The sequence below is a fragment of the Delphinapterus leucas genome, chromosome 1 (genome assembly GCF_059928025.1).
Source record: "Delphinapterus leucas isolate spDelLeu-1000000601 "Yukka" chromosome 1, BTC_Dleu_Yukka2, whole genome shotgun sequence".
Classification (NCBI taxonomy): domain Eukaryota; kingdom Metazoa; phylum Chordata; class Mammalia; order Artiodactyla; family Monodontidae; genus Delphinapterus; species Delphinapterus leucas.
The window spans coordinates 10,157,721-10,180,808 of record NC_143129.1 but is presented as its reverse complement, the minus strand read 5'-3'; the positions used below and the strand labels follow the sequence as shown (position 1 = coordinate 10,180,808).

The following is a 23,088-nucleotide window of genomic DNA, read 5'->3' as shown; positions in this document are numbered from 1 at the left end:
TTATGGCAAATGCTTATCTGTTTAGTAGTAATTTTAAATTCATTATAAGTGACAGACTATTTTAGGACACCGTACTTGTGGTTACCTTGTAATTTTATATATATATTGTTTTTAATTAAAAAAATTTTTTTTTTTTTTTTGCCGTATGCGGGCCTCTCACTGTTGTGGCCTCTCCCGTTGCGGAGCACAGGCTCCGGACGTGCAGGCTCAGCGGCCATGGCTCACGCGCCCAGCCGCTCCACGGCATGTGGGATCTTCCCGGATCGGGGCACGAACCCGTGTCCCCTGCATCGGCAGGCGGACTCTCAACCACTGCGCCACCAGGGAAGCCCTTCTAGAGTGCTTGTTTTTTTTTTTTTTTTTTTTTTTTCAGTTACTATTAAAACTCAGTTAATGGAACTACTTTTCAAATATGCAATTATCCTATAAAGTATCAGCCTAAAAGGTCACATCCAAAGAACTAATGGAGAATGGATGAAATCTCATAAACATTCACCTCCAAAATGATAATCTTTTTCTTTAATGTTATTAAATGACAATTTTTTTTTTATTACTTCCATTATGATTTCTTCCTTTCTTAGACAATGCCACAATTCCCCCTCCTCCTTTTTTATTTTTTTAAGTTAGAGAAATGGAAGGCAGGAGGGAGGGTTTTTTTCCAGGAATAGTTCAGTGGTGCACACTGGCAAAGTCTTCCCTACCACTTCACTCAAATGCATAAGAATTTCCAGATCATTTTCATTATTCTTTTTTTTTTAATTGAAGTGTAGTTGATTTACAACATTGTGTTTCAGGTGTACAGCAAAGTGATTCAGTTATATACATATATATTTTTCACATTATTTTCCATTATAGGTTATTACAAGATATTGAATATAGTTCCCTGTGCTATACAGTGGGTCCTTGTTGTTTACCTATTTTATGTATAATACTTCGTATCTGTTCATCCCAAACTCCTAGTTTATCCCTCCTTCCCTTCCTTCCTCTCCCTTTTGGTGACCGTACGTTTGTTTTCTGTCTGTGATTCCGTTTCTGTTTTGTATATAGATTCATTTGTATTATTTTTTAGATTCCACATAGAAGTGATGTATAATATTTGTCTTTCTCTGTCTGACTTACTTCACTTAGTATGATAATCTCCAGGTCCATCCATGTTAGTGCAAATGGGATTATTTCATTCTTTTTCATGGCTGAGTAATATTCCATTGTATATGCGTACCACTCCATCTTTATCCATTCATCTGTCAGTGGACACTTAGGTTGTTTCCATGTCTTGGCTGTTGTAAATAGTGCTGCTCTGAACATTGGGGTGCATGTAGCTTTTTGAATTAGACTTTTTGTCTCCTCTTCTGGATATATGCCCAGTAGTGGGATTGCTGGATCATATGGTAGTTCTATTTTTGGTTTTTTTGAGGAACCTCCATACTGTTCTCCATAGTGGCTACACCAGTGTACATTCCCACCAACAGTGTAGGGGGGTTCCCTTTTCTCCACACCCTCTCCAGCATTTGTTATCTGTGGACTTTTTGATGAGGCCATATGAGGTGATACCTCATCATGGCATTTTCATTATTCTTGAGACTAGGTAAGTATTGATTTTTCCAGAGTATTTAATATATAAGGATTAAAAAGCTGGATCCTTTCTATGCTTGATTATGTATGAATAACAAAATAATAATGATGAATTTTTAGTTGCACTAAACTGATTTCAGATACTTATAGGTTATTGTAACTATATTTGCATGGCTTTAAATAAAATTGGAATACCTAAATTTTTTCAACTTCTGAAATCACCATTTTCTTTCACCCACATAAGAAGTTTCCTGTTAAAGAAGGAAGGTCTGCAGCATTATTCCCATTTTACACGTGAGCAGACAGAGACCCAGAAGTAACAGAGCAAATACTAGACTCCAGGGCACCCCTTACGACATCCACTGCTTGTGCTGCAAGAGCAAAGGAAGCAGCCTTTGGCAGGAGGAAGGAGAGTCTCAGGTCTACCCCAGGCTCGTGGGCTCCTCAGTGCTCTCTTTTCTGTCCCCACCCTCACCCACCATGTCACCTGGGCGCCCCTTCCCGGGGGCACTGTGTCCCGGGCAGAGAGGCAGGGTCACAGCTCCCTCAGGGCACTCCTCTGCCTGGCCTGGCCGCAGCTTGTGGGCCACGCCACACTGAAGGGAAAGAATAAGGAACTTTCGCAAAAGGGTAGGAATGAGTTTTACATATTAGAATGTGTAAAAACTACTACATGTATTTCAAATAAGGTATCAGAAGTGTCGATCCATGACATGCTAAACAAAAAATGTTATGATTTGTTGTAATTTTATTGCTTCATTTCCTAAATGTTTACCCTTAAGGAAAGGAGAGCAAAGTACTAAGTGGAAGCCTTAAAAATTAAAACTGGCTTTTTAACCTAATACTTACAGGTAATTTCTGTTTATATTTAAATTCAGAATATGCTTAAAGAAGTTTTTTAAGTTGAGTCAGTAACAAAAAACATGACCTTTGTTTTAGCTCATAAAAGAGCTACTTTATGTAAATAAGAAAAAAAGATGAAAGGGCCCCGTACAGATTAGTTTTGCATATTTTGAAGTTAAACTATAGTTTATAAAACCTTTTATTCATTTGACCAGTCTAAATAGTTGCTACCTTCACAAATTTTAATACAACTATATAAATTTCCTGGAGTTCTTACTGGAAGTTAACCATTGTTATTTAAATTGGTGCTAGAAGATTATTCCTAATACACTGTCCCAAGAATATTTAAATGAGGGACATTATATGGCACGAATAATGTTTGGAAGTATATCTGTTTTCACAAATATTTCTCTAGTTCTTATAGTTATGTAATCCAACGCTAAGTGAGATGAGAGTATTTTACTTTAAAATGTAGAATGAGATATCTAATAATATTAAATATAATCTATAACTGTGCCATTATTTGTTAAAATTAACATTGAGTGTTATCTCAAACACTATTAATAACATTTGATTTTCCTTCCTAAAAATGGTTTTAGTAAGTTTGAAACTCTCATTTATAATATCACTTGACCACCTTACTTAAAGTTGCCATATAAGAGTAGATCTTTAAGCTTTAAATGTTTCATTTTTCTTTAAAAAATATATTTAAGGGCTTCCCTGGTGGCGCAGTGGTTGAGAGTCCGCCTGCCAATGCAGGGGACACAGGTTCGTGTCCTGGTCCGGGAAGATCCCACATGCCGCAGAGCGGCTGGGCCCGTGAGCCATGGCCACTAAGCCTGCACGTCCGGAGCCTGTGCTCCGCAACGGGAGAGGCCACAACAGTGAGAGGCCCCAGTACCGGAAAAAAAAAAAAAAAAGAAAAAAAGAAAAAAAAAATATATATATATATTTAAGCAGGCCCTTTGTTCACGTATGCTTCTGAAGTGACACTGGGGACTCGCTCCTTGAAGACGAATCCAAAGTGGTGCCCTATATTTTACGCATCCTGTAACTTTGTAAAGACGTTTCAGAGTTTTCAGAAGACACTGAATGATTTTCTGTGGAACGGAGCCATAACATTACCTTGTAACGTATCTGTGTAGGAGGGCTTTCTTTTCCCTTCCCTCCCCGCCAAGTCAGTCACTAGTGACGCTTTGGCATATGCGTTGGATCTGCCTCCTCATTTTGTATAAACATCTGAAGCTTCGAAACATAGTGCGTGTTAATGTATTAGACCCACTTTGGGGTGCTAAAATGTGTCCTTGTGTAGATGGATACTGGGTGTGTTTGGGAGACTGATATACCATAATTGGTCTCAGAGGGATTAGGATGGGGTGGAAGAGAAGCAGTACCAAGAGCAGGGTCTTTGTTACTCTATCGAGAGTTGTGTCTGTGACCTTGCGCCACGATGCACAGAGAGCCCTGTTTTCATCACCTGTACGCAACTGAACTTGACGCTTAAGTGGGTTATCGCCCTGACAACAGTGACTGTTGACACTCTCTTCTTTTAATATTTTTGGTACCAACCTATATGCTTTGACATTTCTTTAGACATATATAGATCAGAATATATTTGCATTTTCTCTGCTTCTTTAATTTCCATGTGGCTTATGATTTCATAATCCTTTAGAAATGTTGGAGACAATTCATTTTATTTTTATGTTATATGCTTTTCCTCCCTTAAACGTTTGTGTTGTTTTTGTTTTTTAAAAATTAATCTATTTATCTTTGGCTGCGTTGGGTCTTCGTTGCGGTGTGCGGGCTTCTCATTGCGGTGGCGTCTCTTGTGGAGCACGGGCTCTAGGCACGCAGGCTTCAGTAGTTGTGACATATGGGCTCAGTAGTTGTGGCTCGCAGGCTCTAGAGCGCAGGCTCAGTAGTTGTGGCACAGGGCTTAGTTGCTCCGCGGCATGTGGGATTTTCCCGGACCAGGGCTCTAAGCTGTGCCTCCCTGCATTGGCAGGCAGATTCTTAACCACTGCACCACCAGGGAAGCCCTGTGTTGCTTTTTAAACGTCCCTTAAACATCTGAATTACACAGTTATTTCTTCTCTGATTTTTGTAAAGGCTCCTACATATTAAGACTTTTATTTTTAACTTGTCCTATAAAACAATTTAAAAACAACAACAAAGTACGTTTTTACAAACACATGTAAAGTAAGGCAGACTAAACAATTTTCTCGAGGTAACGTAAACCATGAAATGTCTCTTTTATTTACTCCTGTTTATTTTTATTAATGTAATATCTACTGATTTTGGAGTTATTTCTATAAAGTAATAAATGGAAAGCTAATTCCCTCAATTTAAACACAATTTTTTTTGAGCAAGTGATTGCCTGACATTATTATTAGAAATTAAAGCCCGACATATAGGAATATATATAAAATTCTTAAAGTGATTATATGAACATGTCTTCCTTGAACGTAGTTAATAATGTAGTACTTAGAATCATCTCAAAGTGTTGTATAGTTGTTCAGGATTTTTAAGGTAGTTTCTTCCAGAGGTTTGCAGGAACTTTTTTTTTTAAATGTAAGACTCATACTGAGGGAGATCACTAAGATAATTCTTTCTTTTTGATTATGTAATGTCTGACTGTCTGATAGAAAACTTAGAGGCATGTTTTTATGATTCATCATGTCACTGTGTAAATTCATAACCTGATATAAAAAAATTGTTCCCTGTGAAAATTCAAGTACATTTTCTTTGGAGGGAGTCACATTAGAATATAGGAACAACATAAGAGATGGTAATAGGGTTGAACAGTCATTAATTAGAGGAAGAGAAAAAACCCTTACCTTTGCTAGACAGTCTCCAACTTTTTAGTTGTTAAATAGCTAAACTTGTTCCATGGCCATTTGTGATATAAAAGTAGTAAGTTGGGCTTCCCTAGTGGCGCAGTGGTTGAGAGTCCGCCTGCCGATGCAGGGGACACGGGTTCGTGCCCCGGTCCGGGAAGATCCCACATACCGTGGAGCGGCTAGGCTCGTGAGCCATGGCCGCTGAGCCTGCGCGTCCGGAGCCTGTGCTCCGCAACGGGAGCTTTCTCACAACAGTGAGAGGCCCGCGTACCAAAAAAAAAAAGCAGTAAGTTATTTGTTGTGATTCTTTTCTCCCCTTGCTTTGCCAAAAGACTATTGCAACTGATTTTCCCCCCGCTAGTTTAATATGTCTATTTAAATGTATCTTTAGAACAACCAATAGTTATATCAGAGAAAACTCCATCAAATTAAGAATTCGGGCCTATATAAATCTCCCATAACATGTTTACGGTCCACCATTTTTCTAAAAGGATTTGAGATAACTTACAATAAAAGACACGACTTACAGGTTATTAAAATAGAACAGAAGTCCACTTCAGGACCAAGGAGAGAAGAGGCATGTAAATATACCTATACAGAGCCGCTGAGGCAGATCTGTGTGTTTCTGTCATGGCTCCACGGGAAACAGTAAGCAAATCGTTTCTCGTTTTAAGGAGGAAGTGTACCTGTTCTTCAGAGAAAACAGAGTCTTCTCCTACTAAATTATGATAGGAATATCTCCTGTAAGGGTCTGTGAGTAATACACTGGCATTGTCTTACACAGCAATTATACAATAAATGCCTAAGTGATTTTTGGTAAAAGCCAAAGGCAAGCATTAAAGCATGGTTTTGGAAAGGTGATTTAGCAGCAGGATGAACCAGTGTGCTCCCAGCGTGCAGCCTTCTGGTGGCCTAATTTGATTAAAGCATACATCATAGATTATCCAAAGTTATAAGGATGAATTGTATTCCTTACCAGGTCTTCTCTAAGTTTTCATCCTCTTAGCAGGTTTGATAGGAGCTGTGTAGCACACGTCTCAATACTCTCTGAGTTCAAATTTTTTGAAAGTCCAGTCTTTGGATATTCAGTACACCATTATGTATTCCTTGACAAGGAACTGCAGTGATAGGTTCTATTCCGCTGATTTACTTAATGGAAAGCAAGCAGCAAGTCAGGCTGACACTTTTGATCAAAGCTGAAGCATCTCACCACTCTGCTCACCAGTTGGACGTCAGACCAGCCTCAGAGTACCTGAATAAAGTACCTGAGATTGTTAGTTTCTCTACTCTGGAGGACCACCTGTTATCACCCAGTAACCACCATTCCCTGTCAGAACCCTGTAACTCATCTCTCTTGATTGGAACTCAGATATACCTTAACCCACGTGACATCACTTTCTAGTGGTAATGATTTAAAATTAAACCATTGAGTGTTACTGGATGATCAGTGTGTGCGGGAAGCTGTATCAGGCATCATCATGAGGGGTCCAGAGCAGAAGGCCAAGCTGGTAAAAGGAAGCAAGCTGTCAGTTGGAGGAGTGTTCCAGTACTGTTGTGGTGGAGACTGTGACAGGAACAGTGCGTGTTCTCAGCCAGTAGGACTTGGCTGGTGATTGTTGGGCAGGGGGGCAGAAGTGTGATGAGGGTCTGTACAAATTTCAGATTCTGGCTTCAGAAATGGGAGGCACTGCCCAAGACAGGAAAAACTGGTCTGGGGAGAAAAAGAATAAGATCTCAGTTCTGAACACGTTTCACATGAGGTGTTAAAGTCCGTGTGGGTAGATGTGTTCAGAGGGCAGTGGTGGGGTGGGTGCATGGATGGGGCCCCTGAGGAGGTCTGGTGACCCTCGGCACGTGGCGGTGGTTGCAGCACAGAAGAAGATGATGCAGGATAAGAAGGCGGAGGGAAAAGGGAAAAGGGATAAGGAAAGCGCTTTGGGGCCCACCAACACTGGAGGGATTGTCAGTAGATGACACACCTTAAACCTACAAAGAAAATTAGAAGGAAAAGTCTGAGAAGCTGGAGGAGAACCAGCAAGGTGTCAGGGAGCCGGGGGAGGAGGGACTCGCAGCCAGGGCACGGGGGGGGGGCCGTTAGATGTAGTGCCTGCACACGCCGCCCACCTCGGCCAGGGTGGGGCAATGTGGTGCCGCTGGGGGTGAGGGCCCAAAAAGGTGGCTGCATGGGCTCAGGAACTCGAGGTAGTGAGTGCAGATTCTAGTCACCCTTGAGTTTAGTTTTAGAGCAAATAAACGAGGTGTAGCAGCAGTTAGGAGGAGTTCCGTGGACAGACTTAACTGTACTTAACATAGTATGGTGAAGGAATCAGCAGATGAGGAGAGACTGACAATTTAGAAGAATAACGGACTCATCATTCACTCATTAAATATTCAGAGCCACCTGGGTCCTAGATACTGATGTACAAAGTTCAGATTCTGGAAGAGATTCCAGTGACAGAATTGAGAAGAGAAAAAACACTTCTTCTGATGCTGAAAGAACAGGTGATGTGGCTCAGGTGCAGATGCCAAGGAAGCGTGAGTCTCATAGTCTTGAGACACATGCTCAGTATCACAGAATATTGAGTAGAGTTCCCTGTGCTATACGGTAGGTCCTTGTTGGTTATCCATTTTAATGTCAATCCCAAACTCCCAATTTATCCCTCCCCCCACCATTCCCCCCAGTAACCATAAGTTTTCTAAGTCTGTGAATCTGTTTCTGTTTTGTAAATAAGTTCATTTGTATCATTTTTTCTTAGATTCTGCGTATAAGCAATGATATTTGTCTTTTCTCTGACTTACTTCCCTTAGTATGATAATTTCCAGGTCCATCCATGTTGCTGCAGATAGTATCATTTCATTCTTTTTTATGGGTGAGTAATATTCCATTGTATATATATGTACCACATCTTCTTTATCCATTGATCTGTCAATGAACATTTAGGTTGCTTCCACGTCCTGGCTATTGCAAATAATGCTACAGTGAACATTAGGGTGCATGGATCTTTTTGAATTATGGTTTTCTCCAGATATATGCCCAGGAGTGGGATTTCTGGATCATATGGGAGCTCTATTTTTTGTTTTTTTAAAGAACCTCCATAATGTTCTCCATGGTGGCTGCACCAGTCTATATTCCCAGAAACAGTGTAGGAGGGTTCCCTTCTCTCCACACCCTCTCCAGCATTTATTGTTTATAGGATTTTTGATGATGACCATTCTGACTAGCGTGAGGTGATATCTCATTTGATTTGCATTTCTCTAATGTTAGTGATGTTGAGCATCCTTTCATGTGCCTCTTGGCCATCTGTATGTCTTCTTTGGAGATATCTTCTGCCCATGTTTTGATAGGGTTGTTCTTTTTGTTTTTTTGCTTTTGACAATGAGCTGCATGAGCTGTTTGTAAATTTTGGAGATTAATCCTTTGTCAGTCGCATTGTTTGCAAATATTTTCTCCCATTCTGGGTTTTTTTTTTTTTTCGTTTTGTTTATGGTTTCCTTTGCTGTGCAAAAGCTTTTGAGTTTAATTAGATCCCATTTGTTTATTTTTGTTTCTATTTCCATTACTCTGGGAGAAGGATCAAAAAAGATATTGCAGCAATTTATGTCAGAGAGTTCTCTATGTTATGCTCTAAGAGTTTTATAGTATCTCGTTTTACATTTAGGTCTTTGATCCATTTTGAGTGTATTTTTCTATGTGGCGTTAGACCATGTTCTAATTTCATTCTTTTACATGTAGCTGTCCAGTTTTCCCAGCACCACTTATTGAAGAGACTATCTTTTCTCCATGGTATATTCTTGCCTCCTTTGTCACAGATTAGGTGACCATAGGTGCATGAGTTTATCTTGAGACTTGACTTTCTGTCCTGTTCCATTGATCTATATTTCTGTTTTTGTGCCAGTACCATACTGTTTTGATGACTGTAGCTTTGTAGTATAATCTGAAGTCAGGGAGCCTGATTCCTCCAGCTCCTTTTTCTTTCTCAGGATTGTTTTGGCTATTCGGGGTCTTTTGTGTCTCCATACAAATTTAAAAAATTTTTGTTCTAGTTCTGTGAAAAATGCCATTGGTAATTTGATAGGGATTGGATTGAATCTGTAGATTACCTTGTGTAGCATAGTCATTTTCACAATATTGATTCTTCCAGTCCAAGAACATGATATATCTTTCCATCTGTTTGTGTCATCTTCTATTTCTTTCATAAGCATCTTATAGTTTTCAGAGTACAGGTCTTTTGCCTCCTTAGGTAGGTTTATTCCTAGGTATTTTATTGTTTTTGATGTGCTGGTAAATGGGACTGTTTCCTGGGTTTCTTTTTTGGATCTTTTGTTGTTAGTGTATAGAAACGCAAGAGATTTCTGTGTATTAATTTTGTATTCTGCCACTTTGCTGAATTCATTGATGAGCTCTAGTAGTTTTCTGTTAGCATCTTTAGGATTTTCTATGTAGACTATCATGTCATCTGCAGACAGTGCCAGTTTTACCCCTTCTTTTCCAGTTTGGATTCCTTTTATTTCTTTTTCTGCTCTGATTGCTGTGGTTAAGACTTCCAAAACTATGTTAAATAAAAGAGGTGAGCAAGAGTGGACATCCTTGTCTTGTTCCTGATCTTAGGGGAAATGCTCTCAGCTTCTCTCCATTGAGTATGATGTTAGCTGTGGTTTTGCCAAATACGACCTTCATTATGTTGAGGTATGTTCCCTTTATGTCCATTTTCTGGAGAGTTTTTATCATAAATCGATGTTGATTTTTACCAAAAGCTTTTCCTGCCTCTATTGAGAGGATCATATGGTTTTCCTTCTTCAGCTGGTTGATCATGGATTCACATGGATTGATAAGCAGACCTTGAAAGTTCCTTGCATCCCTGGGATACCCTCACTGATCATGGTGTATGATCCTTTTAATGTATTGTTGGAATTGGTTTGCTAGTATTTTGTTGAGGATTTTTGCATCTGTGGTCATCAGTGATACTGGCCTGGAATTTTCTTATTGTGTGATATCTTTGTCTGACTTTGGTATCAGGGTGATGATGGCCTCATAGAGTTCGGAAGTATTTCTTCCTCTGCAGATTTTTTGAATAGTGTCAGAAGGATAGGTAGTAACTCTTCTCTAAGTGTTAGATAGAATTCGGTTGTTCAGTTGTGAAGCCATCTGGTCCTGGACTTTTGCTTATTGGGAGTTTTTAAGTCACAGTTTCAATTTCAGTACTTGTGATTGGTCTGTTTATATTTTCCATTTCTTCCTGGTTCAGTCTTGGGAGATTATTCCTTGCTAAGAATTTGTCCATTTCTTCTAGGTTGTACATTTTATTGGCATAAAGTTGCTTTTAGTTGTCTCTTAGAGTCCTTTTTATTTCTGTGGTGTCGTAACTTCCTTTTCATTTCTAATTTTATTGATTTGAGCCCTCTCCCTTTTTTTCTTGATGAGTCTGGCTAAAGGTTTATCAATTTTGTTTATCTTTTCAAAGAACCAGCTTTTTAGTTTCATTGATCTTGCTATTGTTTTGTTTCTATTTCATTTATTTCTGCTCTGATCTTTATGATTTCTGTCCTACTAACTTTGGGTCTTGTTTGTTCTTTCTCTAGTTGCTTTAGGTGTAAGTTTAGGTGGTTTATTTGAGATTTTTCTTGTTTCCTGAGGTAAGCTTGTATTGCTATAAACTTCCCTCTTAGAACTGCTTTTACCTCATGCTTTCATTTGTCATGCTTTCGTTTTCATTTGTCTCTAGGTATTTTTGGATTTCCTCTTTGATTTCTTCAGTGGTTGTTTAGTAGCATAATGTTTAGCCTCGATGTGTTTATGTTTTTTACAGTTTTTTTCTTGTATTTGATTTCTAATCTCATAGCATTGTGTTCTGAAAAGATATGTGGTATGATTTCAGTTTTCTTAAATTTGCTGAGGCTCATTTTGTGGCCCAGCATGTGATCTATCCTGGAGAATGTTCCATGCGCACTTGAAAAGAATGTGTATTCTGCTGCTTTTGGATGGAATGCTCTATAAATATCAAGTAACTACATCTGGTCTAATGTGTCATTTAAGGCCTGTGTTTCCTTATTAATTTTCTGTCTGGAAGATGTGTCCATTGATGAAGATGGAGTATTAAATTTCCCCACTATTATTGTGTTACTGTCTATTTCTCCTTTTATGGCTGTTAGTATCTGCCTTATATATTGAGGTGCTCCGATGTTGGGTGCATATATATTTACAATTGTTCTATCTTCTTCTTGGATTGATCCCCTGATCACTATGTAGTGTCCTTCTTTCTTTCTTGTAACAGTCTTTATTTTAAAGTTTGTTTTGTCTGATATGAGTATTGCTACTCCAGCTTTCTTTTGATTTCCATTTGCATAGAATGCCTTTCTCCATCCCCTCACTTTGTCTGTATGTGTCCCTAGGTCTGACGTGGGTCTCTTGTAGACAGCATATATATGGGTCTTATTTTGTATCCATTCAGCCAGTCTGTGTCTTTTGGTTGGAGTGTTTAATCTGTTTATGTTCAGGGTAATTATTGACATGTATGTCCTTATTGCCATTTTGTTAATTGTTTTGGGTTTGGTTTTGTAGGTCTTTTTTCTTCCCTTCCTCTTTTGTTCTCTTCTTTTGTAATTTGATGACTAACTTTAGTGTTGTGTTTGGATTCCTTTTTGTTTTTGTGTGTATCTATTGTAGATTTTTGTTTCGTGGTTACCATGAAGTTTTGATATAGCAGTCTTTATATAAACAGATTATTTTAAGTTGCTTGTCTTTTAATTTCAAATGCATTTCCGGTATCCTGCATGTGTACCTCCTCATGATTGCTGGTTTTGATATATTTCTGTGTGGATGATTTCCTACCTTTACTGTATGTTTGCCTTTACTGGTGAGCTTTTCCATTCATAATATTCTTGTTTCTAGTTGTGACCTTTTCTTTTCTGCCTAGAGAAGTTCCTTTAGCATTTGTTGCAAAGCTGGTCTGGTGGTGTTGGATTCTCTTAGCTTTTGCTTGTCTAAAAGCTTTTGACTTCTTTGTCAAATCTGAATGAGAGCCTTGCTGGGTAGTAGAGTATTCTTCTTTGTAGGCTCTTTCCTTTCATCAATTTAAATATATCATGCCACTCCCTTCTGGCCTGCAGAGTTTCTGTTGAAAAATCAGCTGATAACCTTATGGGAGTTCTCTTGTATGTTATTTTTTGCTTTTCCCTTCTTACTTTTAATATTTTTTTCTTTGTCTTTAATTTTTGTCAATTTGATTACTGCGTGTCCTGGCATGTTCCTCCTTGGGTTCATCCTGCCTGGGACTCTGCACTTCCTGGACTTGGGTGACTGTTTCCTTTACCATGTTCGGGAAGTTTTCAGCTAGAAGCTCTTCAGATATTTTCTCAGGTCCTTTCTCTCTCTCTCTTCTCCTTCTGAGACCCCTATAATGCGAATGTTGGTGCATTTAATGTTGTCCCAGAGGTCTCTTAGAGTGTCTTCATTTCTTTTCATTCTTTTCTCCTTATTCTGTTCTGCAGCAGTGATTTCTACCATTCTGTTTTCCAGGTTACTTATCTGTTCTTCTCCCTCAGTTACTCTGCTGTTGTTTCCTTCTAGCATATTTTTCATTTCAGTTATTGTTCATCTCTGTTTTTCTTTAGTTCTTCTAGGTCTTTGTTAAACATTTCTTGTATCTTCTCAATCTGTGCCTCCAAGATCTCGGATCATCTTTACTCTCATTGCTCTGAATTCTTTTTTGGGTTGATTTCCTATCTCCACTGAGTTTGTCTTCTGGGGTTCTATCTTGTTCCTTTTTCTGGGATATAGTCTACTGCCTTCTCATTTTGTCTTACTTTCTGTGATTGCAGTTTCCATTCTGCAGGCTGCAGGGTTATAGTTCTTCTTGTTTCTGCCGTCTGCCCCCCTAGTGGATGAGGCTATCTAAGAGGATTGTGCAGGCTTCCTGTGGGAGAGACTGGTTCCTGCCTGCTGGTGGGTGGAGCCTGGTCTTTACCCTCTGGTGGGCAGGGCCATGTCAAGGGGTGTGTTTAGCAGGCAGCTGTGGCCTCCGGAAGACTTTTCTGCTGATGGGTGGCACTGTGGTCCCACCCTGTTGGTCGTTTGGCCTGAAGCATCCCAGCACTGGAGCCTGTAGGCTATTGGGTGGAGCCAGGTCTTGGTGAGAAAATGGTGGCCTTCAGGAGTGCTCATGCCAATGAGTACTTGGCAGAACTGCCGCTGTCAGTGTCTTTTTCCCCACAGTGAGCCAAAGCCACCCCCCACCTTCGCAGGAGACCCTCCAATACCAGCAGGTGGGTCTGGCCCAGACTCATATGAGGTCACTGCTTTTTCCCCGGGTTCTGGTGCTCACGAGACCTTCTGTGTGCCTTCCAAGTGTGGAGTTTGTTTCCCCAGTCCTGTGGAATTCCTGCAATCAAACCCCACTGGCCTTCAAAGCCAGATGCTCTGGGGGTTCCTCCTCCCATTGCCAGACACCCAGGCTGGGGAGCCTGATGTGGGGCTCAGAACTTTCACTCCTCCTCTGGGAAAACCTCTGTGATATAATTATTTCCAGTTTGTGTCTTGCCCACCTAGCAGGTATGGGATTTGATTTTATTGCGATTGCGCCCCTCCTTCTGCCTTGTTGTAGCTTCTTCCTTGTGTTTGGATGTAGGATATCTTTTTTGGTAGGTTCCAGAATTTTATCCTCAGTGGTTGTTCAGCAGTTGTGATTTTGGTGTTTTCATAAGACGAGGTGAGCTTACATCCTTCTACTCTGCCATCTCGTCTCCACCCCCCCAGAAAAGTCTTTATGAGAAAATAAACCACGTATCTGAAGGAGATTGAGCCACATAAATGGGGAGGAAAAAGCACATGGTGGGTTATTCTGGCTCCATCTGCTGAGGGGTTTCTGCTTCGCCTGGTGTCCCTGTGAAGCCTGTCCTTACGATGCTCATCCACCTCTCCATTTCCCTCACTCTTGGTCCCTTCCCCTTTCGATTACTTCTGGCTCTCGTCTTCCACCCAGGGAGCCAGAGATCCTGTCTCCTTCAGCTGCAATCCTCATGGCGGGAGCATGTGAGGGCCAAGCATTTGCTACAGTAGGTTGGAAAGTTCACCCTATTCTGAATTACTGTGCAGGAAAAGTGAGGTTTCTTGACTAGCCTGAAGGGTGCAGCAGTTTCATTCAGTCAAAAAATGGCTATTGCATCTGCTTGTATCTTGGTTAAATAGAATTAATTTTGGTACCACAGGTATCCTTTCTGCTTCTTTTATCATTTTCATCTCTAAACAAAATTTCTGACAACTAGGTGACGTGTTAGAAAACATTGTCTTTTTAAATATAAGTATCGTTATAGTTTTCCTGCTGTTTTCTATATTGTGTATAACTGGGTGTATTTGTTTTTATTTTAATGGGTAAAATGCCAACCTCTTTCTGATTTAAATCTCTCTTAGATCACCCTAGTAAGATGCCTTGTGTACGGCCATACCCCTTAGAATATTGAATACTATCCTCTGCACCACTGCAAAGAATAGAAATTAAAATCCTCAGACCCTCTCAGTGGGACTACCATTAACTGTCAGCGTTGTTGAACTTCTGGATGTGAAGTCGTATCATTAAACTTCATTCTGGTAGAATCATACAACCTAGGGGCTAGAGCTAGAAGAATCCTTATAGGTTATCTACTCCAGCCTCCTTTTTGAATAGATGAAGAAATAAACCTTGGGAGACAGTGCCTTACTTCAGGGCACAGGTCTGCAGGTGCCTTGAGCGAGCCCGGCTTCCACAGCCTCGTCCATCTTCTCCCCTCCTCTCCCCTCCCCTGGGGGCCTCCTTCCACACACCTTTCCAGCTGACTTTTCTCACTTCCTCGTCGCACTGTTAACAGACTCAGCCCACAGATTTTATCACCAGCTTCTGTTTCCTCCAGATGAAAAAAATCTTCCTGGTGGACGTTGAGGACTGTGAAGAAATTACAGTGATTTGATAATTTATGTGCTGTTATACTGGCGAGAAAGAGTTAATGCAAGTGTTCAGAATATCTGAATAATTTCAAAGACATACTTAAATACTAAAGAATCTGGTTCTTCCTCTTGATTTGGCTTGTCATCTGGGAAAGACCAGATTACAAGGACGCGTGTTTTCATAAACTATGGCAATAGAATTAAGAATAATTCTATATCCTTCACTCATTGGCTGTAGGATCAGATGGAAGGATATTTTCTTAATTTGTCAAAATGTGTTTTCTGTGATGTATTGGGTTCTCCAAAAAGTGCCTTCAGTTTTTAAGTAAAAATAAAAGACACATTTTTCATTTTCACCAACAACTTTATTAAACAACGTATTCACCCTTTTGTTCCACTACCCTCTGCCATTTTTCAGGCAACTTCATAATTCCATCTTCCCAAAACTTTTTATCTTTTTGAGCAAAGAACTGTTCCAGGTGCCTTTTACAGTCTTCCAGGGAATTGAAATTTTTTCCATTAAGAGAATTTTGTAAAGACAGAAATAAATGGAAACCCGAAGGTGCAATGTCTGGTGAATATGGTGGATGAATCAGGACTTTCCAGCCAAGCTGTAACAGTTTTCGCCTGGTCATCAAAGAAACATGCGGTCTTGCGTCATCCTGATGGAAGATTATGTGTTTTCTCTTGACTAATTCCAGACACTTTCTGTCGAGTGCTGCTTTCAGTTGGTCTAACTGGAAGCAGTACTTGTTGGAATTAATCATTTGGTTTTCCAGAAGGAGCTCATAATAGAGGACTCCCTTCCAATCCCACCATATACACAACATCACCTTCTTTGGATAAACACTGGCCTTTGGTGTGGTTGGTGGTGCTTCATTTCACTTGCCCCATTGTATAGTATCCACTTTTCATTGCCCGTCACAATTTGTTTTAAAAATGGTATGTTTTCATTACGTTTAAGTAGAGAATTGCATGTGGAAATACTGTCAAGAAGGTTTTTTTCACTTAACCTATGTGGAACCCAAACATCAAAGCAATTCACATAGCCAGGCTGGTGCAAATGATTTTCAGTGCTTGATTTGGATATTTTGAGTGTGTCGGCTATCCTCCCTCATGGTATAACGTTGATCTCAATTAGTGTCTTGATTTGATCACTATCAACTTCAACTGGCCTACCCGACCATGGAGCATCGTCCAGCAAGAAATCTCCAGCACCAAACTTCGCAGACCACTTTTGACACATTCAATCAGTCACAAATATGCTGAAAATGTTGCTTTTTTTCTTCCATCTTCAATATTAAAATGGCTACACAAAAATTTACCAACTTTGCTAAGTCTTTTTTTAAATGCACGCTGATATGACAGGTGTCACATACAATCTAACAAAATTGTTTTGAATAAAGTTAAAGACAACTAAGTGCTACTAGAGCCATCTTACGCAAAAAACCAAATGAACCTTTTGGCCAACCCAATAAGTAAACCTCAGTCCTCTCATCTATAAAATGAGGATATAAATACTACTTCATACAGTTGAGAATTAGAATACTATTTGTTACTTAGTTTGCCTTTATTATTCTTAGTTTGGAGGAGTGCTTTTACTTTAAAACTAATAAAAACTTTATATATATATGCAAATATATAAATTGGTTTATGATAAATGTATGTGATAGCCATTTATCCTAATTTCCTTGTATAAACTTAGATATATAGTAAGCTATTTAAACTTACAGTCAAGGCTATTGTAGTAAACTTTAGATCAAATAAACGTGTAGAGATCTTCAGTTAATTTGGAGACTTAGAGTTTAAAACTTACTGTCTTTCATGACTTCTGTCTTCTGATTAAACTTCTTTGAAAGATCATAAGATCATTGTAAAGCCTCTGATTATGGAGAATGCTCCATGCTTGACATTAACACTCACCAATGAATATGCTTCTTAGATCCTTCCACTAATTGTAAAGTCATTGACAGCGGTCACATATATTTCCAGCCAAATAAACATTTAGCAGAACACTTACCCTGTAAGTCTATAGCTGTTCAAAGTGTGTTCCTTGTTACTGTCCGACCAGAATGGTTTCCTGAAGCAGGTTGTCTTTTCTTCTTTGCAGCTGCGGCAGTTGGTGAACATGTGCATCAACCCAGACCCAGAAAAGCGACCAGACATCACATATGTGTACGATGTGGCCAAGAGGATGCATGCCTGCATGGCCAGCAGCTGAGCGCATGGACGGCGTGGAGGATGTAAGCAACCCAAGTTCAAGTATTTCTGTGCAAATCATACCTCCCTGTTCTTGGGTGTTAAGACTAATATTTCAGAGCTAGTGTGCTTTGAATCCTTAACCAGTTTTCATCTAAGCTTCATTTTGTACCAATTTAAGTCACCTTCTTGCAAACCCCAGTGACTTTGGAATAATCAGATTGCGTGTTAGGAGAGCAAATGGAACATGATGGTTTTTAATGGCTAAAGATATTTAGAATTATTTTGAGTTTTGTGCTGATAAATCATGTTCAGATAGACTCTCAGTGCCAAATGTTGGCGGCTCGGCTTGGCCCCATTGGGACAGACGTGCAGCCTGAGGAAGGTATCTGAACATGTGCCTTGTGTGCTGCTCTCCAGTCATTTATGGACATTTGAGATGAACCCAATTGTGAACTTTTGTGATTATTTTATTTTTAAAAGTTTGAAGTATGTGTTTTAGTTCTTAGCATTGTAGCTTTCAAATAGGATTCTTAAAGATAAATGTAGACATATGAACTATTTGAGAAGCTTTAAAACTCTTATAGATTTAAAATAGCTTATACATTCAAAATGCAACTATTAAATGTGAAAAGATTTGGGGATAAAATGTGAGTCAGACACTGAAGAGTTTTCTGCTTTATTTTGTTTTACTTTAATATCTTTGAAATTCTCCTTGCATTAAAATGGTATAAATGAATCCATTTAAAAAGTGGTTAAGGATTTGTTTGGCTGGTGTGGTAGTAATTTTCCAAGTTGCACATTGCCCAAGGCTTTTCTGTGTGTTTTTACTGTTCTTTGTACATTTGAAAAATATTCTTCGAATAATCCTGCAGTACTATTTTCAATTTCTTTATAAATTTAAATGCTCTACTCATGATTGTACACTATAGTGTAAGCATATGTTTTTATTCATAGATTTTATTGAAGTTCTGATTGATCCCCTTCAGAAATTTTTTTTTATTCAAGTTACTTTCCTATTTATATTGTACATGCATTTTATCCACTAATGTTTCAGATTTTCTGACAACATAATAACCTTAAAATAAATATTTGATATACCAACACTTTTCCTGGATTGAAAACATTTTTTTTTTTCAATTTTGAAAATCTGGACCACTGTGTATGCACGGTGCCGTGTCTTGTTAGGAAGAAGGATGTGCATTGTACTGTAGCTGTGAACGTTGATACTGTTTCAATTTATCCGACAAGGTTGTAACTTTAGAATATGTTTAAAGAAATGAAAACTGGCCACTACCACAAACAGAATTTTTATGAGCTAAACGTTTCTATTGAGAAGCTTTTAGGCAAAGTACTGTATTCATGCATAAAGATAACAGAGGTGGTAACACTTTGTCTAGTTTAAGGAAATGGGCAGAGTTTAGTAAATGCTGTCATGGAGATGTTTTCCCTGAATGCCTTCATGTTAGTGGTGACCAGCTCCTCCCAGAGTTGTGAAGTCAAAAGCCTGCGTGGCAGTCACTGCCTAAGGACGCCCATGCCACCATGTAACCTTGGGACAATAATCCTGCCAACAGGAAACCCTCATGCTCAGAGAACACCTACCTTTAGCCCATATAACTGCTAGTTTTATTTTTTCCACAGAAGTATTTTTTCTTACAATCATTTGAATACGTCCAAGTCATTTGTAAACTTTAAAAATGTACAAAGGGCAGAAGTGTAAACTTTTTTTCTAAATTTAGTCAGCTACAGTATCTTAAACATTTCTGAATGGAGGGTAATTTTATCCCGGGACAGACACAGGAGAGGTGGTCATTCTGTATGTGAGGGCCGGGCATGCCGTTTCTCCCAGATTCTGGTGACTTTGACCGCATTGGACGCCCGCACTCTCCTCTCCAGAGTGACGAAGGGAATTGTTTCTGTTGACCGTTAGTGTCATGTTCATTTTAATGTAATATGATTCATGGAGGTGAAATGTTCTCTAGTTGGAACAGATACACTCCTTTTTCTTGCAATCTTTAAAGATACATGGATCTAAAAATCATCAGCTTAACGCCTCACAGGACTTTTAAGCAGAGATTTAAACTTTTAAGTGAATCTATCTGCTGGAAGGGAATAGTTGGGAAGAACTTATTGATCAGGGAAGTCCATTATTGTTTTCTACATATGGAAACGTTTTGGACATTGTATCTTTATCTAAGTGTTCATATTTTTCTTGCAGAAACCACTGCACATAACAAATTTTAATTTTGAACGGGATCATGTCAAAGAATTATGAAGATGATTAATTTTTATAATCACCTATAAAATGTTCTCTTTGTATTTCTGCTTATAAGTAAATTTTGTATTGATTAAGTAAAACATTTGAGTTGATATGAGGAACAGTAAAATGAAAGGTACATCTGATTCTAACCCTTATTTTAGACTTTGGTACCAGTTCCCCAGGACACAACATGGGGTGACTTTGTTTCATGTGCTGAGGTTTAGGAATGGTGGATGAAGCGTATCCCTGTATAAATAAAGCGTTCAGCAATGTGCAATGATTGTGAATTTAGTAAGACAGGACAGCCACTTCATGACCGCTTACCATTCTACATAGTGTCTATTACACAACACCATTCTTGTATCAATATACACTTCAGGTGTTACTGTTAACATTTGCATATTTATTTTAACCAAAATGTTATTCATATTAAATGTTTTTTTCTTTAAAATGAATGTATTATGTTTATAACCCACGAATGCATAATTATCATATGCCTCCTATTTCAATAGTACTGTAATATGGACTTCTTTTGTGAAGTACTTTTATTTTGTTATGCTACCAACACACATACTAAAAAGACTCTGTTGTTAGCTTTGAAAATTGTATAATATCCTAATATAAATAAAAATTAAAAATTAAGTACAGTAAAAATTTTTATGTATCTATGATGTTTTTCCTCTAAAGTCTACCATTGTTTATTTCACTTAACACTTAATCTACAGAAGCAGTTCTTATTCATTTCCATAACTCTATCATTTTGGAGAAGCCTGAGAATTAAAACAGTTGGGGGTGGTGATAGTGGAGGGCTGACAGACCCTAAGAAGTAGGCTTTTAAATATGCATTAAATGAAGGCACATCTTCACCTGTCCCTTCTCTCTTTGGTACATCATTTAGTGTCTTTGAGTAAGAAAAGTTTCTTAAAATTATAAAAGGTGTCTAAAACTCAGGCAACAGATTCTATTCCTATCACTGTAGTATACCCCTAATAATATTACAGATAGTTGGAATGTTCTTTTCACATAGGAAGTGACAGTCGCTACCATGTCTGGAGACTTGGGGGCCGAAAGATCCTAATGGGATAAAATCTGCCAGGCTGGTAGTAGAGCGAGGGGTATACCTTACACATCAGGATCACATTCCCAGTAGCTTGTGGTGAAGTATAGCTCATTTTATAACCTAGGACAGATAGTAAGGAACCTGCAGCCTCACTGTGTGTGTGCATGTGTGACTGTAAGTAATAGGAAATTTTAGGTTCAAGATACTGTTGGACTATTTGAAATTTTATTTCAAAAGTATGTTTGTTAATTAGAAAAGTCAGTACCAGGCATCTATGTTTACATGGATTATTAGTTGGTGCAGCTATCTTTACCACCAAACTACTGCACTAATGAACTTTAAAATCAAAATGTTGACATACTGACAAAGATTGCTGCCACAAAACCTTACCAGAAAATATCTGTGGAGCTGTTACATTATCTATTTTTAATAACGTGGGTTCCAGATGCAATTAATGAAGAATTAAAACAGGCTCCTCAAATTGTTTTTCAGAGCAATATGGGGATGTTTGTGAAGTTCATTTTAATTGAGGGGTTTCTCTGAGGGAGTTTCTTTCTGGTCTTCTTACACACCCATTTCATTGTTCACTTGGGTCTCTAATTTTAATCCTTAAGAGAGAAAAGTAGAGTAAAAGAGAACCTGAAAGTTAATATTTGTAACCAGGGGTTTTTGAGTAAATTATTTTCATTGCGAATATTACAATGCATAGAAAATAATTTTTTTCACTCCCAGAAGCATAATCCTGTTCATACGTTATTTCTCTAATCCTCACTTTCTCAAGTATAAAGTAGTGATGTAAATTCGTAAACACTACAAGAGAATTAAATTGCAATACATTTTATAAAGGGCTAAGTGCAATGCCTGGCACCAAGCGAGTGCTTGCTAAATGGAGCTGTTGTTACACCATATGCATCTTTTCTGACCCCAGTCTTCATCTACTTTTGCCTAATTCTCTCCATTCTAGGCCCACAGGACTGGTTTTCCAAGAGCCCCAAGTTCTTTCTCACCTTAGGGCTAGTACAGCTTAAATAGCTCTTCCCCTTTGGCCACAAGAATCCTCCTACTCTTCCATGGCTGACATCAAATGAACTTTTCCAGGAGCCACTCATCCTATACTTTTCCTTTGGTGCTGACCCCAGTGCACCCAAATGATCACTTGTGTGACTCTTGGTTAATTTGTAATCTGCTAGACCCTAAGCTCCAGGAGGACAGATGCTTCCTGTGTTGTTCAGTGTGGTGTTATACGCTTAACACGGTGCTCCCCTCATGGTAATCACACAGTTTATTCTTCTTGAATTAATAGTATAGTGCTTACAGTGTCGGAAGTGGAGCTGAGTACTCCAGGGGATTGTGCAAAAACGGCAGCAGTCAGGGAAGGAAGGACAAGTAAGGACGTAAAAGAACCAAAAACAGAAGGTAAACCAGAAGAAAAACATGAAGTTATCAGCTGCCAAAAGTTACAAAGAAATTAGGATAATAAGGATTAAGATTGGGACCCTGGACTTAATGCGGAAGTCATGGTGATGTTCAAAGTGGACGATTCACTAGGAGAAGAGTGGAAAACAAGTTGGGGGTAAAAACAGAAAAGATGTGGCATATGGAGAAGAAGTAGATGGTAACCAGGCGTAGTAGTAGCTCAATTTTAAACATTAAATGATGGTTAAGAGGTTAAGAGAAGTAGCAAGCGAAGAAACTGAAAATATTAGATCAGGAGTGCAGAGGTGATAAAAAAGAACGAGATCAAAGAATTGATCCACTAACCCCACCAGTGTTCACTGGGCATCCCCATATACCAGATCCACAATACAGTCTTGAGCAAATGTCTCTGTTTCCATGGATTTAAAATCAAGTCCAAGTACGTCTATGAAAGTATGTAAATGCAAGTTGTGATGAGGAAATTTCCTATGGAGGAAAAGAGACACTGCGGAGGTGACACTTAAGTCCAGACCTAAAGCATGAGAAGGAGTCAGTCCAAGAACAGACAAGGGGAAGATCCTGGAAGGCAGAGGAAGAATGCCTGGGAAGCTTCAGATGGGAAGAAGCTTGGCTGTCCAAGAAGCGAAAGATGAGGGGGGTGAGGCAGGGTGGAGGGATGCATGGTGAGTTTGCAGGTGTATATTTTCCCTATATTTGCAACAAGAACTTGGTAATATAAACAGGAAAAGAGTTTATGATAGCTAAGAATTATAAGGTAACTAGAAATAATTGAAAAACGTATAAGACCTATATGAAAGAAATCGTAAAATCTTGTTTAAGAACACAAAGAAAACCCCGAATAGAGAAAGAGGCCATGTTTTGGATGCGAAAGTTAAATATCAAGTACTATATAATGTTTGTTAGTAATGCATTGTTGATCCAAATCTCATAATTTCTTGCAACCAGACAAAATGATGTC

At 38.9% G+C, this 23,088-nt stretch overlaps 1 protein-coding gene across 24 annotated transcripts in view; it reads left to right on the top strand.

Annotated features, from left to right (window-relative positions):
* NEK7 (NIMA related kinase 7) overlaps positions 1-20,287 on the top strand; it is a 145,848-nt gene extending 125,561 nt beyond the window's left edge. For 16 of the 24 annotated variants that reach the window (XM_089906364.1, XM_089906420.1, XM_089906379.1 and 13 more), the window contains one exon: positions 17,282-20,287. In XM_089906364.1, coding sequence (XP_089762490.1) covers positions 17,282-17,392 — 111 coding nt within the window. In that variant the 3' untranslated portion in view covers positions 17,393-20,287. Of the gene's footprint in view, positions 1-8,063; positions 8,126-17,281 lie in introns of those variants that run through there. The other 8 variants (XR_016391873.1, XR_016391871.1, XR_016391877.1 and 5 more) reach the window with 4 other exon arrangements.
* Positions 20,288-23,088: the final 2,801 nt, after the last annotated feature.